The 18,199-nt window shown below is 34.7% G+C and overlaps 3 protein-coding genes across 3 annotated transcripts; 1 reads left to right on the forward strand and 2 right to left on the reverse strand.

Moving 5' to 3' along the window:
• Nucleotides 1-174: 174 nt before the first annotated feature.
• Nucleotides 175-1,748, reverse strand: LOC108227265 (protein ROOT PRIMORDIUM DEFECTIVE 1). The gene has a single exon (XM_017402321.2). The coding sequence runs from the start codon at nt 1,622-1,624 to the stop codon at nt 308-310; it is 1,317 nt and encodes a 438-aa protein (XP_017257810.1). The 5' UTR covers nt 1,625-1,748; the 3' UTR covers nt 175-307.
• Nucleotides 1,734-11,216, forward strand: LOC108226270 (aladin). Its single transcript, XM_064080240.1, has 15 exons — nt 1,734-2,007; nt 2,197-2,252; nt 2,359-2,493; nt 2,837-2,951; nt 3,106-3,202; nt 3,345-3,518; nt 3,753-3,811; nt 4,767-4,854; nt 4,960-5,035; nt 6,130-6,229; nt 8,861-8,912; nt 9,865-10,002; nt 10,100-10,187; nt 10,407-10,471; nt 10,857-11,216. The coding sequence occupies exons 1-14, from the start codon at nt 1,950-1,952 to the stop codon at nt 10,452-10,454; spliced, it is 1,284 nt and encodes a 427-aa protein (XP_063936310.1). The 5' UTR covers nt 1,734-1,949; the 3' UTR covers nt 10,455-10,471; nt 10,857-11,216.
• Nucleotides 11,217-12,118: 902 nt separating this feature from the next.
• Nucleotides 12,119-17,506, reverse strand: LOC108192823 (alpha-L-arabinofuranosidase 1). The gene is made up of 18 exons (XM_017359319.2): nt 17,354-17,506; nt 16,756-16,942; nt 16,432-16,486; nt 15,890-16,101; nt 15,587-15,708; nt 15,367-15,514; nt 15,043-15,112; nt 14,727-14,872; nt 14,574-14,619; nt 14,414-14,466; nt 14,068-14,212; nt 13,796-13,914; nt 13,582-13,653; nt 13,386-13,492; nt 13,157-13,213; nt 12,857-13,055; nt 12,558-12,695; nt 12,119-12,458 (listed from the first exon to the last, which is right to left on the reverse strand). The coding sequence occupies exons 2-18, from the start codon at nt 16,918-16,920 to the stop codon at nt 12,348-12,350; spliced, it is 1,965 nt and encodes a 654-aa protein (XP_017214808.1). The 5' UTR covers nt 16,921-16,942; nt 17,354-17,506; the 3' UTR covers nt 12,119-12,347.
• Between the last annotated feature and the right edge of the window lie 693 nt (nt 17,507-18,199).

Here is an 18,199-nt window from a genome sequence, read left to right on the forward strand (position 1 = left end):
TGAAGAGCTCAGGAACACCTCCAAAGTTTGAGAACTGCTATCCAATTTAGATTTAGTATTCGAGAGTTGAATTTCTCTCTCAAAAAATGTAAATCTTTTGTGTCTGGATATTTTCACAGTAATGTAACAACTCCAAAAACTTACACAGTAAACACAAGCTGGCATACACTTGCCAGGTCCTTCATGTTTGTTTCACTATGATCAATCTGCACCATCCAACCTTGAGGACGGACTTCCAAATTTTCAACTAAGTTGCTTGCAATCTGCAACTTTCACTAAAGATGAAATCCCCATTAACACAGTTCTATTATTCTGAAGAATCTTCGATATCACTAGCACCATAGTCATAATTATGACCATGACAGTTCTCTAGAATCGAGATAACAAAGTCAGTGTCCCGTCCTCCTCTTTCACCGTCATTATAAAGTACCTGGTTTGCAGTCCTGTCCTTGATTTTCTCCTTTTCAATTTTCAACTCTTTAGTATTCCTACATCCCATCAACATAAGCTCTAACATTTTTCTCCGAACATCATGAATTGGGTTAGTCTCAATTAAACACCCACTGCTATATGCTTCTCTAAGAAAAACCAATTGATTGCTTCCTTTGGTGGATATGTAAAATATTCCAGGGTGCTTCAAAATAAGCTCCCGGAGATTAACTTCAATCCCTAAATCTTTCCGAAAGTGTACAATCCGCTCAACCTCAATCATCTTCTCCACCGTCAAACTCAACAACTCATGAAGGATTGCAACAGCACGTTTCTCAAACCGTTCAATGCCTCCACAAGTACGAACCCGCACGACCTCATTAACATCATAAGGCTTAACATAATTCATTCTTTGCCAATTCTTTAACTTCTCCTTAAACCCCGCCCCGATCTTAAAACCAGTCGGGAAATCAATAGGAAAAGCATACTTGGTCTCATACTCACTCAACCACTTCTCTCTATACTCCCTCTCCCTCCACTCCTCAATCTTCGCAACACGCAAACTCTCATCATCTCTATCAACCAATTCCACTACTTCCAAATCAACTAATCTAAAATCCTCACTATACTTCCCAAGTACCGAGTCACGAAAATCTTCCGGTAACCCCAACTCCCTCCTAACCAACCTCAAAGCATGTACATGAATTCTCCCATTAACCGACATCAACAAAATCTTCTTAACCCTTTTCACATTCTCCAATTCCAAATCCCTAACAACATCTTCTTCCTCATTCAACAACCCCTTCATCTTCTCCGTAATTCGACAACACACATTCCGCTTAACTGGGTGAGTAAATACATCAAACACATGGGGGTACTTGCGGAGAAAAGCGCCAATGCCAATGTTAAGTCCAATGATGTTGTTCCAGCGAGACATTAGTTGAAGAGAGACAAATGGGCCTCGTTTTTTATCAATCATGAGCTTGTGGAGGTGAAGAATGAGGTTGAGTTTCTTGAAACGGGCTGAGAGTTGGTCGAGTTTGAGGTCTCGGGTACGGGTCTCTAAACGGGTTCTTGCGGTGCTGGTGGGTTTTTTCTTCCATCGGAATTGGGTGGAGGAATTGAATGGGCCGAATGAGATTGAACAAGGGGGATTGAGTTTATGTTTTGTGAAGGTCTGTAAAACCCTAGTCATTTTCACAAGTAAGATGCTGAGGTTTTACGCCAGAGTTTCTTGGAACCTCTTTTTCTTGCTGAGCTGTCCTTTTTCCGAAAAGTAAGCTGACTTATAATTATTATTAATCATGATTCATGATATATTATTTTCAGAAATAAGTAACTTGCGAAACAAACGCGTTGTGCCGTTGCATAACAATAACAAATTAGGAAAAATTAGAAGCTAGGTAGCAAGGCGGGAATCAATTGAGTGCGTAAAACCCTAGGAATACACACTAGTTGCTTTAGTTCCCCATTGAAGCTGAGACTCGAGAGAGAGACAGGGCAGCAATTGAAGAAGAAGAATGCCGTCGTTCCCTCATCCAGAATCAGTCACCATCTGTGAAATCAACCGAGACCTCAGTATCTCTCTCTCTCCCCCCCCCCCCCCCCCATCCTCCCTCCCTCCCTCTCTCTCCCCCTCCCTCCCTCCCCCCATCCTCCCTCTCCCTCCCTCCCTCTCTCTCCCCCCATTTTCTCTTACTCTTTCTATCTCCTTTCACTCTACCACTTGTTAACTCATATGTGACTATGTGTATATCTATCACGCAGTTACTGCCGACAGTCTCTCCGATGATCAAGCCAAAGAGGCTTATGGCAAATCACTTGTATGTTCATTAAATTTTCTTTGATTAATACTCTCTTTTTTTGTTCTTAATTTCTGTGTTTGTATACTGTATCTTTATTACATATTTTTTGTTTGTTCATTTGAAGGGGATTACATTTACACCCATTCCGTTTCAATCTGATTATCTAGTAAACACCGATGATGATACCGGGGTCCAGACCAAAACTGTATTGCAATCAATCCTCAGTGGTTCCTTGGAAAGCCTTCTTCGCCCCAACACTGTATGTTATTCTCGTATTTGAGCTAATAGATAATGACTGTAATAGTAGAGTTAATACTGAGCTGCTTGATTCAAAACGTTATTATGGTTATTGGTGTATACATAGCATACTTGTTATTGCTTATGGTTTAGTTTTTTTATATAAGAAGCTAAAGCTAGTGGAATTGCCAACTTCCTATCAGTACATTTGTAGTGTTTTATTCTGAGTTGGATCACACAGCATTGTTACTTATTTAATACGTTCTATTTTGAGTGCTTCTACTACTTGAGAATTATATGTTTAGTATAAATACTGTGCTTACTGCTTAGGGATATATAATTATTAAATTCCCCAAACTATGAAGGTGAAACTGTTACCAGAAGTTGATTTTCATGGAATTAGTTGGCATCAGCATAAACGTATCATAGCATTCACTTCTGGCCCAAATCAGGTGACTGTATGTGATTACGATGATTCAGGTCAGTCTTGTTTCTATATAGTGTTTGTAAAGAGTCTATCATTATAAATTTTCTGCCAATTTTTTCTGCTGGATCATTACTTATTTAACAATCTCTCAGTACTGTTGAGAATGTTATTTTATACCATCCACTTCCCTCCTTTTTTTGGTTGAAGGAAAGGAGACATGCATTTTGATAAGTGAGTCTCAGAGAAGTGTTAAAGCTTTGGAGTGGAGGCCAAATGGCGGCAGGACACTTTCTGTAGCATGCAAGTAATACTATGTTCATCTTTTTCATCTTCATAATTAATCTTTCTGTTCATAGATTTGAGTTGTTTTAACTTAAAGTACAATTTCATTCTTTAACTTCATGTATCAATTTCATTATTCATGATGAAGCTACTTGTACACACAGAGGTGGAATTTGCATCTGGTCTGCTTCTTTTCCTGGCAATGCAGCGCCTGTGAGATCTGGAGTTACTGCAGGAACCATTTCTGGAAGTTCTGGAATTCGGTGGACACTAGTGGATATTCTCCGAGGACATGCTGATGAGCAAGTTACTGCGCTGTCATGGAGTCCAGATGGAAGATATCCAAAATAATATTCATGAGCACTCTTTCTCTAGTCAAGTAGTTCTGATGTGAATCTTGGATATAGTATCATCTTTATCATCCATACCATTGTAGTAATGCATGTCAGTATCCTGGACTCCTTGTTCTATTTGCCCGTAGGCCATACTCTTTCCTAGTGTTTGGTGTCCAACTGTAAACTGTTTCTGTTGAATCGCATGACTAAATTTGAGATTCCTTGACTGCTTCCCACATATTTGGCATCTGCATCATACGAGAGCTCGTCTTTCACAATCTGGGATGTTGCACAAGGTAATTTGCCATCGTTTCTATCAGCACTAGTAGAACTGGGCAGTATAAATTAGCAATTAGTTTTCTCGTGGATGATAATTGTTCAATGATGAAAATTTAAGAGTATGCTCTTCTTTATTATTCCCTTGAACTTATGTTTAGTTAAATGAGTGATGATGACATGCCACTGCAATTAAGTTGTTAAATTCCAGTAACTCTCCTTTTGTACTATTTTTAGTTGAGTGAGCCTACATCTGCGAAACTGTTTACCTCAATTATATATGTGATGGGACTTGTTGGACTTCTAATTCTCATTTCACATATTGAATATTCATCGTTACTTCTATACAATTATATTTGACTTGCCTGAGGATATGCCATTGTAAACTTTGTTAATGTGTGAGGCTTCTTTTTGAAGATTGAAAGAATCTCAGTTATGACCTAGCTTGTGCAAGCCTTAGTTATGGACTATGTTTGTCCTGGTGCATGAATCTTTGGTGCCAATTTGCCTATTTTGGATCATATATCGCCATATCTTAAAAGACCTCTTGTTAAGCTATTCCTATATCTAAATCGTAGTGTGTTTTGATCTGCATTTACTTTTTTCATGTGCAATTATATGCAGCAGACCAATATTGCACACTGGCACTCTACTATGTTTGCTATAATATGTTTACAATATCCCAATATTTAACCTAATTTCTTCGTCTTTATTCGGTTATTGCTGCCTCCCTTACCCAATTGATGTCTAGATTTTACGTTATTATACATGTGGCTATCACATTATATGTTTGGAGTCCCTTGCGTAAATTTGTGGCTTCACTTTATATTCTCTTAATCATGTAAATACATTTCTTTTGAAGATAATTTTTACAAGAATTTGTTTCATAAGTGTGATTCTTTTTTACATCTTTTTTTTCCAAGTATAAGTGTGATTCTTTTACCTAGCTTGTAATAACTTAAATATGTATAACAGGGCTAGGTACTCCAATTCGACGGGGCTTAGGGGGGATATCAATTCTTAAGTGGTCTCCTACTGGAGATTACTTTTTTGCTGCAAAACTGTAATGTCATTTAGCTGCTGTCTTGCAGTAATCTACTTCGATAAATTAATTTAATAATTTGAATTATATGGTGATGCAATTTCATTGTTTAATTTTCTTTCACAGTGATGGGACATTTTACCTTTGGGAGACGAGCACATGGGCGTCAGAACTATGGTCTTCAACTAGTGGTCTTGTCACGGTTAGTAAAATTTTCACCGAGTTCTGTAAGGGTAGTGATTAATTACCAAGTTCACTTGTTAGGGGGAGAATTATCATTTGAGTAATGTGAGTGATACATCTTCGTCAGGACTTGAACACTTGGCCATTGTATCACAGAAGTTTATGAGCTCTTTTTAAGCTATTTGTAATAAGCTTCTGAAATATTACTAGCCTAACTAAAGTTTCTTTAAATTGTAAAATTTACCGTTTCCTGATCTTTCAGGATCGAAACATAATGGGGCCCATTCCTGAGTTTCAAGAGATTTAGGTAGCAGAATGGAAGTTGTTTTTTTATAAAATAAAATAAAATTTGGTGTTGTTCACCGCGTCCCATTGGGGAGTTTGATTCTGACTTCCCCCAATTCTAATTTCATGATGTAGTAGACTAGTATTTTGCACACAAAATGTATTCAAGTGCTGTATATTTTTTTATGACTTGTAATCTCTTAATATGACATGCCATTTTCGGGTTCATATGTTGTAGGTCACATTTATATGCTCTGATATTTTCTTAAATTTTGTGGGTGTGGTGTGTACTGCACCCAGTTCCAACACTTTAGTGATATTACAGTTTTTAAGAAACAGCTAAAAAACCATAAGAAGTTTAAGCTGTCTTTAGTAATTCGTCTACTGTAATATGATAAAATTTTAAAAAATTATTGATTTATATTTTTCACTGAGTTTGTATGTCAGAACCACAACCAAGCAAGAAACATCCTGCACTAAGGTTTCTGGTTATTGTTTGTTGTAGTAAGTATGATGCTGTGATCTTATCCGATTTAGACAGAAATTAGAAAGCTTAAGATGTCTATAATGCAATTGGGAAAGAATCAGTAACATTACTTTAAATTTAAAAAGAGAGTGAGGAATTCTGTTCTGAAATATAGTTCCACATGAAGCAATGACTTTGCAGGAGAACTAAGTTACAAGGACATGCTACATGTTTCCATGTCACTGCTAGTAATACTTTACAAAGAATTGATACTTGTTTGTGGGTCAGTTTGAGTCATCATTTAGGCAGAAATCAGATTATCCTTGTTTATGATATGTTAACTAATTTGTAAGCATTACCAGGGTGCATCATGGGATCCTGATGGGCATATGGTACTCATCGCTTTCTCAGAATCTTCAACATTAGGTTCTATCCACTTCGCATCAAAACCACCATCACTGGGTATGTAATTTCTTTCAACTTTTTCTTTTAACTTTTTCTAACTCCTTACATTGTTCAAGAAAATGTAGTAAAATTTGGTTTTGAGGCTCGAACTTGGGATCTACTATCTGTTGAATATTTTGAGGACTTTACAGAATCTAATCAGAGCATGTACTGGTTAATTTTAATATGAATTTCTGGGATTATAGGTTGTAGATATGCCTATATTTCTGTTTTTTATTTTTCTAAAATGATCTATGGGCGTGGGCCTGTTTGCCAAACTCTACTTTTAAAAAATAAGCCCTTATTTTTTTTAAAAAAAATGTTTTTTTTTAAATTTTTGTTTGGATATAAAAGTTAAAGAGGTGTTTCATATTCGTTATTTAACAAAATAATAAGGCCTTTTTAAAAAAAGTACAATGCTATGTACTTTCTTCAGAAATAAGCCCTTATTTCTGAAAAATTAGTTTAGCTTAACAGCCTGTATGTCTGGTGTTCAATAGCGGCTAGCAGTCTTTCTGAACTCTCTTCTGGTCAAAGGCCTCCTTAGCTAATGTTGTGCTTGGTTGGGGTGAATGAATATGGAAGGAATGGAATGAAATTTAACCTATGTTATGGACAAATGTTTATAAATTTTTTTTTCCTCCATTCCATTCCTTACACCCTATACTAGAGATCACACCCCCAATTTGGGAATGAATGCTTCATTCCTTCCGATACTCATTTTCTTCTCAAATCTTATCATAACAATTTTGCAGTCACTCAATATTTTTCAAAACTTTTCTCCTACCTCGACTATTTTCATTTAATTTTAGCCATTCCATTCTCCCCAACCAAACACAACATAAGGAAACAATATTTCTTGATGGACAGGATCGTACTACACTTCTAGTGGTGGGTTGTCTTAACCTCACTGGACTTACAAATATATTCTAGCTTGAATCTATATTTATTTGAAATTCATTGAACTTATTGTGTACAGCAGAACCTCGATAAATACATAAGCTTGTCAAATGAAAAATTTTCCGGTCCCAACATGATGGTGACAACATATTTTATCCTCGAAAAATGAACAGTATCTTCCGGTCCCAATGGGTATTCATTTGTTGAGCTTTAAGTGTGTTGTATTTTTTTGCTTAAGAAAATGTACACACGTTGTTGCTCCTTACATTTCTGTTCCTCTATATTATTCTCTTTTTTATTTCTTTCTTTGTAAAATTTAGCAACACATACTAGAAAATTTTATAAAAATTTAGTAATGGTGATATAATTATTTAAGATTAAGAACAATATGTCATGTAGTTCCAATATCTTTAATGATAATATATCAATTTCATATGTAAATAATAATAGAGTGAGACTACTAAATACTACTCCCTCTGTCTTAATCATTTCTTTTTGGGTTGCCCCTTCCAATCCTTTACATTCAAAACTTACCAAAAATAGTATAATTTTATGATATAAAAATTAACTACATCCACTACTTTCCTCCACTTTATACATTATATATCAATCGGTCCCACCACTATACCCACTTTTCTCTCTCTCTTTCCCACCATATTTTTTTCTTAGAATTTGTGACCAACCATTTGTAAACTAATGGGAGGGACGAAAGGAGTAATAATTATTGTTTTGTTATTTTTTATAATTGTTTGGGATGGAACCATTGACGTTTGATAAAACTTTTGAAAAAGTGTTATATTAATTGTAATAAATAGTCGAACCTTAAAACTTTGGTATTGATTAAATAAGATCCATTTACGCTTCTTATGTACTGCCTCCAGAGTTTATGAAAATATATAAAGTAAGATTAGTGAGGATAGTGGTGAGACCGATTGATATTTAATGTATTAAATAAGTATAATGGAGAAAAGTAGTGGGGTAGTTGATTTTTATATTATAAAATTTTACTATATTTGTTAAGTTTGGAAATGCAAAGAATTGGATGAGACATCCAAAAAAAGGAAAGTGTTAAAAAATGGTTGGGACAGAGGGGGTAGAAGAGATATGATGTACTTAATGGGGAAAATGCCCCTGAGGATGACCTCCAAGAGGTTTTCATGAGAATAGGCTAAATTTCAACACAAAAACAAGACAGATCTTCAAATACCACAATCGTTCCCAAAAAAACTTGCATACGAATTTTAAATTTTGATCCCATTAACTTAAGTTTTGTATGGTTTTATGATTTCCCAAAAAAAAGGTCAGGCATGGATGATATTTGTTCATTGTTATTTTCTCATGCATAAATTATCCATCTCGATCTTCAGTTATTCTGTGCTCTCCTTGATGTGAAGAGTGATATACAACTCTTGTTTGGTACTGAAACTATATAAAGGGCAGATCGTGCCACATCATGTACGTACATTTTAAAGTCTACAATAAAGTGAAAAAAGAAAGAAGAAAGTTAGACTGTGTTCTGTCTGTTGGATCAAAAGAAGCTGCAGAAGAGGTCATTGAGTATATTTTTATATATAAAGGGGGAGATGAAGAAATCAAAGAACTTGAAAAACTGCAACCCTCGAATACCATGATCCTTTTTATAGTCTAGATATTCCATCCTCTAAATTTGGTTGACATGATAATGTATCTTTTAGAATTGTTGTAGTTTACTAATCTGAAATGTTTTCTTGGTCCGATTATATATCACAGATGCACATTTGTTGCCGATTGAATTGCAAGAGATCCAGTCCTTGACCCTCAGGTAGTAGCAATATGTGGTTCTGATTGAGAAATATTCTGTCCTACATTATTATAACCAGATTTTTTGGTGTACTGAATTGCTAATAAACTTTTACCTTGGTAATGGCTAGATTGCAATTACATAAATGTAGCGCCTATGTGTCCTAGAATTTTGCTTTAATAACAATTCCAGTGTTAATTAAAGATTTTGTTTAGTTGTGCATGTAGATGATATGTAATTCTCTCTCTATATATAGACACGTACTCGAATTGAATGAAGAAAATTTAGTTACTTAATACAAAATTGTCATCAAGTTTTATCCGACGTTAGTTGGGGACTGATTCTTAATTATACTCCCTCTGTCCCTTTCATTTCGTAACATTTTTTTTCGTTGCTTGACACGCACTTTAATGCGCATATAGAACATAGTTCTATAACTTTTTTCTAAATTTTTTTTTTTTCTAAATAAAAATTTAAACATCAAAGTTTTATTCAGAAAAGAAATTTATTTTAAAAAAGTTATAGAACTATACTTTATAGGATCATGTGCCACGCCCCTGTCCCCCAATGTTAAGAATTGAGGGGGACGGAGGGAGTATAACTTAACGAGTTCAATTTTAGTTAAATACATTGAAGAGAACAAGATCATTCACTCAATATGCAAGAAGATAATTTCTTTTTAGGCGAAATTTCGAAGTATATATCTTGTTTATGATGTACTTTGATAATTTACTTTATTTAAAAAAAATATTTATATACATTAAGGGTCCAATTTTGGGATTTTGCACAGGGCCCCTAATTGGTTTGCCCCGCCCCTGTATATGTCTGTGTGTGTGTGTGTTGTGTTGTTGCTTCGTTACCGGGAATATTTTCTTGCATGGGACCTTGCAAACTATGGTTAATGTGAATTTTGACATGGCCTAGAATGCATAATTATAAGAATAGTCATGATGCTTTCCGGTAATATTTGCAGCCGAGGTGTTGAGAAAATAGCATGGGACGCTTCTGGAGAGCGGTTGGCTCTAACATATAAAGTTGGGGAGAAGCTTTACGAGGGTCTTATTGCCATATATGATGTGAGGAGGACTCCCCTAATATCGGCGTCACTAGTGTGAGTTGATAAGTTGTCAGTGTAAGATATTTTGTGTGAACAAGTATTTCGTTGTAGATAACACTATCTCTTTTCTCTCTAATTTTATGATCGCTAGTGGGTTCATTAGAGGTCCGGGTGAAAATGTGAAGCCAGTTGCACTTTCTTTTCATGACAAATTCAAACAGGGAGCACTACTGTCTGTGGTAAGCATTCTAAAACTAGTTCACAGTTTATATATGGATATTAACTGATTAAAATAACAATTTCATTGTGGATATTTACTGATTTTGTTTTGGGAATTGTTGAACAGATAGTATCATTTGATGCTTATTTGCCAACACGTATATTATTGCTGTATGATCTTTTTTTGTTTCAATGTGCAAGAACAACTATCTAACTAATAAAATTATATTCTTTTACAGTGTTGGAGCAGTGGTTACTGCTGCACCTACCCCCTTATATTTCATTAACAGTTTCCTCAATCCAGGTAATCTTATCTTAGCTCAGGTTCTCTCATGTAGTGCTAGCTTCTGGTTGATAAGATTTTATTTATAAGACTATTGATTATCACAAGATGGTGTTTCTGTTTTCCAGCTGTGAGTTAAAAATAAAAAAGTAGGCTTCAAGTTCCAGAACCCAAAAATTTAACTTTTAACATGATAGATGTACAATATGTGATTAGCATGCTGTGTGGATATCTTCACATACTTCCCATATCAATATAATTCCTTTTCTTTAAGGTCAAAATTATTAATGTTCCTCTATCGCTCTAAAAAATGCGCCCTTCCTCTTGTATGTATATGTTTCAGTGATTAAAGTTAAAGATTCTAATCACCGGTTCTGCGACTTCATCTTGTATGTATATGTTTCAGTGATTAAAGTTGAAGATTCTAATCACCGGTTCTGCGGTTATTATAGAAGACACAGTATGGTTAACCAACTAAAGCCACAAGAAGAATGGCCTCTAGCAAGGCTGGAATTGCAGCTAAAACATTCCGATGTTGAATTCAATTATTTTTTTTTAATTATTTGAATTCAAGTTTGAAGCCTAAGGAATGGATTTTAAATTTTCATGTCAATAGAAACTTGTAAAAAGAAGCCAATTGTGCAGTTTGATTGAAGATTATGAGTAAGGATTCAGATAATTTACTCTAGTGGAAGATGGAGTTATGTTGGCATATGTCAACTTGCTTGCCTTGTTAGGTGTGTGATATACATGCTAGTTTATGATTTGTGTCATGTTCTATTATTTTACTGGATATATTTTTATATTTAATTGTTTATGAAAATAAAATTATATTAGACTAATATCTGTGAAGAAAAAAATTAAAATAATTTTTTATTATAATAATTGCTAAAAAGAATTATTTGCATCATATTTGATTTTATATTAAAATTACAAAAGGTGATGTAATTTATGCAAAGTTATTATTATTATTTTATTATCTCAAATAAAAGTAGGTATTCAAATCATATCAATTACTTCCTCCGTTTCAAAATATATGTCCACTTTAGAAAAAAAATTTGTTTTAAAATATTTGTCCACTTCAACTTTCAATGTAAATTTATATTTCCAAAATCAACTCTCCTTCACATATTACCAATTTATATTTTCAAAATCAACCCTACACCACATATTATGTTCAATTAATGACTTAATGCACCTCTTTTTTCTCACAATCCACTTTTCTTAAACTGTGTGATTTTTTTAAAATGGACATATAATTTGAAACGGAGGGAGTATTTTTTATCACTGAAATTAATGATATTAATTAAGCATGGGTTTTAGGGAAAATGAATATGTACACATATTAGTTTATGTTGTGTGGTTTTTTTTGAGTAATATTTTAATATTATTCATTTTTAAAATTAGTTTGAAGACATTTTTATAATACCATATATCATGACAGAATTTATAACAATTAGTTAAAATGGATCTAAGTTAAGTTAATAATACTTTTGTTTTATTTGTTGTAAAATGTGAATCATTTAGAATATATTTAAAGATAAATAGACGTGATTAATATATTTGAATTAATAATATCTAGTAGTATAAAGAAATTAAGGTATAAAATATTTTGGCAGGAGAACCATATATAACTTAGAGAACTAATTACCCAATTTTCTTTGAGAGTAAAGAAACTGCTCACTGTGTATAAATTTATTAACATAAATGTCATTTTATAAGCAAAGTTTGTGTAGTTGTGCACCCTCCACCTCTATAATATAATTAAAGATCTCCGGTTTATCACCAAGAAACAATGACAATTACTCATGTTAAGGCTTGGAGATAACCAGAAACATGAAAAAAGTAAAGAGCCTTTTGAGTTCCATCACTTTGTTTTTCCCTCACTGTATATTAGTTATGTTGTTAACACATCTATGCAAGTTAAGGAATGCTGAGCAAGAGTGAACGTCATTCCTGTGTCATCAGCTTCAACGTCAGCTGTAAGTGGTGCCTTAACTGGTGTCACCTGGTATACGTAAATTGGACAACATTATTTAGCAAATAGAATAACTGTTAACTCAAGTATTAAGTTCTTACAGATGCTAAAAAGCAAAGTGACTCATACCTTTGCTGGCTTGTCAAAAGAATTCTCATCCATAACATTGTCTGAAGTAAGAACAGTACTGACTGCTGATTTTGTGTTGATCTTCACCCCATCAATGCCAATCTTCATACTCACCGGGACACTACCAATGTTGACAAACTAAACAGAAAATACAAAGTAAATATTGAGGAACCAAAATAAGATGCAGAACCAAAAATGTTCCTTGTTGATGGAAGAGGCAGATGGCAGTTATAAGAAGCCTAAGAGTGTGAGTAGAACTAAAAAATGTTCTGATTGCTCCGAATTTTGAGTTGAAGTACCTTTAATCTCAAGTAATACGTAACATCATCTGTATTTTTCCATATAATAGCAGATGCATGGAGTGAATTCGTTGAGCTTGCTTGAAGTGTCGAATTAAGAAGGGTTGCGCCATTTGACTCTATGAAAAACTGTTGCATCCAGTAACTAGGAGTACCATACGCCTTCGCAGAGTTTAAGACAATTGCATCGGGGTTCCAGCTGTAAGAAAAATAATTCTGTGTTGTAATTCTCTGGTACTGGGAAAAATCTTCTAAAATTTAGATAGCAGAATGCTTTTAAAGATCGGGAAGGCAACATACCGTCTGTCATTTGTGTTCACAAATAGAGGGGCATAGCTTGCCATTTCAACAATATCACTGGAGCAAAACACACAATACAAAGCCTCAGCATCTTATTTTATAGATGGTTAAAGATGCAATGATTATGCAGAAAAACAGATAATTTTTTGTGCAGATCGCCTCAAAGACATTCAAATATGCATAATAACAAACCAAAAACATAAAATTAAACTCGATAAACAAGACTGACCTGTTCCTTTCAAGCCCGAGAAGAAATCCAGCTTCTGCCAGTGCTGCCAAAAGACTTCCTGTCCCGGCATCTTCTTTCGGGGTCACAGCATATTCACTTACAAAAGCCTGTTTGAAAGTGTTATTAGTGTAATGAGTGGCTCCCTGACCTGAATACAGAATTAAGGATATCAACAGAAGGAGGTGTATGGACGTACCTTCGGGCCATCTCGTGCTACATAATCGAAAGCATTATACTTTGAAAACATGTTGTTTGCGCTGGTATATATCTAATTGGTCCAAAGCACCGAAAGAATTGAAAAAAGAAAAAGAAAAGGGATTTAAATTATATGAAAGCTCCGATTTTGTAATCATATTCTGGGATTCCAGACTGATATACTTTTGTAATTAATAATTGCAATAGAATCTTACATGATAATCATACAGATCTGCAGGGTGATCCAATTTCTGAGAAGAACCATCGCAGTTGGATATTATTTTAATCTCTGGGTAATAATGTTTTATAGCTTGGTAGAATTTAAGGTAGTTCCCTGAATCAGAAAAGTGAATTATGGAATTAAAGAGGTGAACATCAGATTAGATTGAATTTGGCTCTCATGATAAATTTAGATGATTTTATGAACTCAATTTTATGAAAGCATCTAGTTTTGCACAATGGCATAAAAATATCACAAAATGCATACCGCGGTAACCTTGGATTGGGCATTCCTCATTCCCAATAGCAACATATCTCAAGTCGAAAGGTTCTGGATGTCCCAGTGCTGCTCGAACAGAACCCCATGTCGTTGAAGCATCGCCTTTGGCGAACTCAAGACCATCTAGTACTTCCTGCAAGTGAGAATATAGGAATAAATTAGTATATGCTTGTCTAATACTTCTGGATGTGTAACTAGAAGAAAGATAGGAATGGTGATCTGGATGTGTAACTACAGGAACAATAGGGATGGGATGGTGATTGGTGAATATCATGTCATAATAGTGGACTGAGATCATCTTCAAGTATTACAGAGCAAAAGTTAAGAAACATACATGAATAAATGGTAAGATAACGGACATATTAACTTCGCCATGGAGACTGATTCCTGAGGACATAAACATTTAAAGAAGAGCAAAGATAAATATCCATTTGAACTGTTACGGTTCTAAGACAGAATATACTGGATCTACGAATCCTGTATGTGCAGATTACCATTGTTAAATACCCATATTGGCAATGCACCCAAGTCTTCTGCTAGCTGAAAAAAACACTATCATATCAGCATTGACTTCATTAATATGAAAGTTCATCAAACAACTAACTTAAACTAGTGGATATTTAGTGCAGGGAAGCATATGACGTAACCTGGAAAAACTCGAAGTGCCCTAGTCCATCATCTGTCCAGTAATCCCAAACATCACCATAATGTCCAGGCCTCTCTTCCCAAGGACCAATAGTATCTTTCCAGCGGACTGCATTAGGTAATCTACCACCTTCAACAAAGCAACCACCTATACCAATATATAAGTTCAGATTCTTTAGTCATGATGCTAAAGCTTTTTACTAAATAGGCTCACAGCCAGAACATAGAAATAGTTCTCCCAATAATGTGAGAAGTTAGCAGCTAGCTCAAAACAATAAAATGTTTCATGCTATAAGCATAAACTCATGCTGTAATTACCTGGAAATCTGAGAAATGCTGGTTTAAGATCCGCTAGCAATTGAAAAAGATCTTTCCGGAAACCAAGACCCTGAGGAGATATGTAGAAAACTGTCAAGTAAAAGGGTGCGTACTGAGCATACCAAATTTTTGAGGATATCAAATTCAAACTCCCAAAACTAGCTAAGTAGCAATTATCAATTTAATGTAAAAACCAGTTAAGCTATTACAACTATAAAGAAGAGACCAAATGGCCAATACATTCAAATATAAATCAGACATGGTTGAAGTGTTCTGAATAGGTATAAGAGAATCTAATGATTATGTGCCTAAACAGTTACATACCTTGTATGTGTCCACTGGCATTAATGAAACTTGATCAAACCATATAACTCCTGCCTGAGTTGTTGTGAACTGCAGTCTTGAATTAGGATTGGTTGCTTTCGCTACAAACAAAAACTCCATCCTAGTCCAATTTGAAACACTAGAAGCTCTGCAAAAATAATAACAAATCAAGTGTGGGCTAAAATTCTAACAATCCACACACAGCTGCACTGTATCTTACATAATGTTAGAAGTAGCCAGTGGTTGTGATCCAGTTGAGTCTGTCAGGGATACAGAAACGTTAATCGGATTATATGACCGGAGATATAAAATCAGTTTATAGCTCTTCCCTTGTTCAATATTCTGCAACAGAGAAGGGTCCAAATTACAAGAGACTTGGTAAACTAGCTGCAGTAAGACCCCGGAGTCTTACACAGATAACCTTGAAGAATACAGCAATATTTGTAGTGAAAGACAAAGTCTAATAAGATAAGGCAGGGATGATGACAGTAATTAAGCACAACTGTAGTATACATATATTTACCATCCCCCAAAATCCAGGGTTGTAAACCCCAACCCCTCCAGCTGGACAGATCAATGGACCTTTGCTATCGCAGAGAACATCCATCCGAAGTGCAATTTTATTACGATCAAAGCATGACGAACGGTCTGTTGATAAAACTACCAATGATTCATCTCCAATTATGAACCAAGGAGCAATATCTGAGGGAGTGGCCTGGCCCCCAGCTTCAAAACCTGGACTTGGATCAAGTAAATATCTTTTAACAACTAGTTTCCACAACAATTTGCTGAGCAAACATACTACCTCTAAACCAATAAAAAGTATAGCGTCATGTTAGTACTTCAAATAGGGAACACATTTTCCCACAACCAACATTCAGGTAAGTGTGTACCAAAAGCTTTACCTTCTTCAAATAATAAATTTGTAACTAATTCCACTACTTTTGCAAGTTTAATCAAGAAAGCAAGTAATGACTAATCAATAAATGGTGATTAAATAATGTGTCGGATTGATTGCAGTGTTTTCCCAGGCTCTGAGCACATTTGACAGAATTCAGAAATTACCTCTGTTGTCTACAAGCTCTGCCCACAAGCCACCAGCCCCGGCATGGTTGATCTCCTGCAGGATGACCATATCAAATTTTATCTTCCAGGATGAGCCAGATGTTGGGCATTCTATCCACACATATATGCATCAATATTTTGTGCATTTAGCAAGACCAGCATTATTGCTTGTTAGAATCTTATAACAGAAATCATAACATTCTAAAATTCATAAAATTTTAGTTCACTCTACTATCCTTTGCTTTTGGTTCAGACTTCAGACCATCATAAAATTCATGAAAATTGAAGCAAAATTCATCATAACATACAATTCCAGAAACTCACCTCAAAGAATATACCAAACAATGTATCTGGTATGGTTCTTGCAGACTGTTTAGAAGCATTTACGAATAACTGCGCAGTAATATCAGTTCCAGAACACGGATAAAAAGAACACAACCCAACCAAAATGCAAACCAGAACACTGCAAGGACCTCTGCTAAAACCCATTTTCCTCACAGCATTCCAGTGCCTGGAGAATCAAGATTAAAGTACCTTCTTAACCAATGTACACAGAGCTATTATCAAGGCAAGCATACAAAGATAAGCAAAGCAAGACTGCTAAAGTCAACATGAACTTATGTTATCTACACTGAAGGGTCTTGACTGCTTGCATCATCCAAGTGGAATGCAACAAAATAGAGCTAATAAATTCAAGCAAGTGGCCACAGCTGTTACTAAACATCTTAACTGAAAAAGATATGCAGCATTTAATGAATGAGGAAGATATTATACAAATTAATGGTTGTAATTCAATCTTTTATCATACTGCATAAAATGACATTAATCATTAGTACATGTGACATAATAAACCAGTTGATATTAGTAGCAGTAATCATAAGTAAAATTATGATGTGATGAGTTGAATGATCAGTGAGCTTGCCTGGAACAATAAAGGCTACTAAAAGTTCTCTCCTATGAGGCTGTGATTAAAATTCAGTAATTAAGACTTGAGTGAATGAGTGTTGGAATAAAAAGAAAAAGGAGCAGGATATATAGAAAAATAAAATGGACAAAAAAGTGAGGAAGAGAAGGTAGGGAAAAGTGCAAAGAATAGAGTAGTAAAGGGAAACAAGTGGGTGAATGTGGACAGTGAATATGTAGTGAAATGGAAATCATGGTTTGGAATTTAAGGCTGGATACATTGGAAAACTGCTTTACTACTTTTGTCCTTTTTTTTTCTTATCACAAGATTTTGTTTCTTAGCTTCACTTTCTTTGCTTGTTTCCGTCATCCGCGGAATCAAGTTTGGGAACACCGAAATGAATATGTAAGTGGTTGTTTGGTTAGGTATCAGGTAAGGGGTATAAAATCAACCAAACTCATACTCAGATTATGAGTTTTTGAAACTCAAGGGCACGAGGGCTGGTATGAGTATTTCTTATTTTTCAAAAAAAATATTATATGTACAGAAAAATGTTATTAATAATATATAAAAATATTTATAATTTTTTTCAGATAAAATAATTTAATTTAATAAATAATATAATAATTTTAAAATTAAATAAATTCATTCTAATACTCAACCATACACATAATATCAGCGATGATACGTACCACCTCTAATTTCTTTCCAAGCCCATATGGCTCCAAGAACCAAACAACCCTCAAAGGATTGGAGTACGACTGGGTTCATAATCAAAATATACTCCCTCATCCTAATCATTTCTTTATCTTTTTTCTTTATTTTTATGATGTTCATGGATGTTTTTATATTTTAAAATTTATC

The sequence above is a fragment of the Daucus carota genome, chromosome 6, assembly GCF_001625215.2.
Source record: "Daucus carota subsp. sativus chromosome 6, DH1 v3.0, whole genome shotgun sequence".
NCBI lineage: Eukaryota > Viridiplantae > Streptophyta > Magnoliopsida > Apiales > Apiaceae > Daucus > Daucus carota.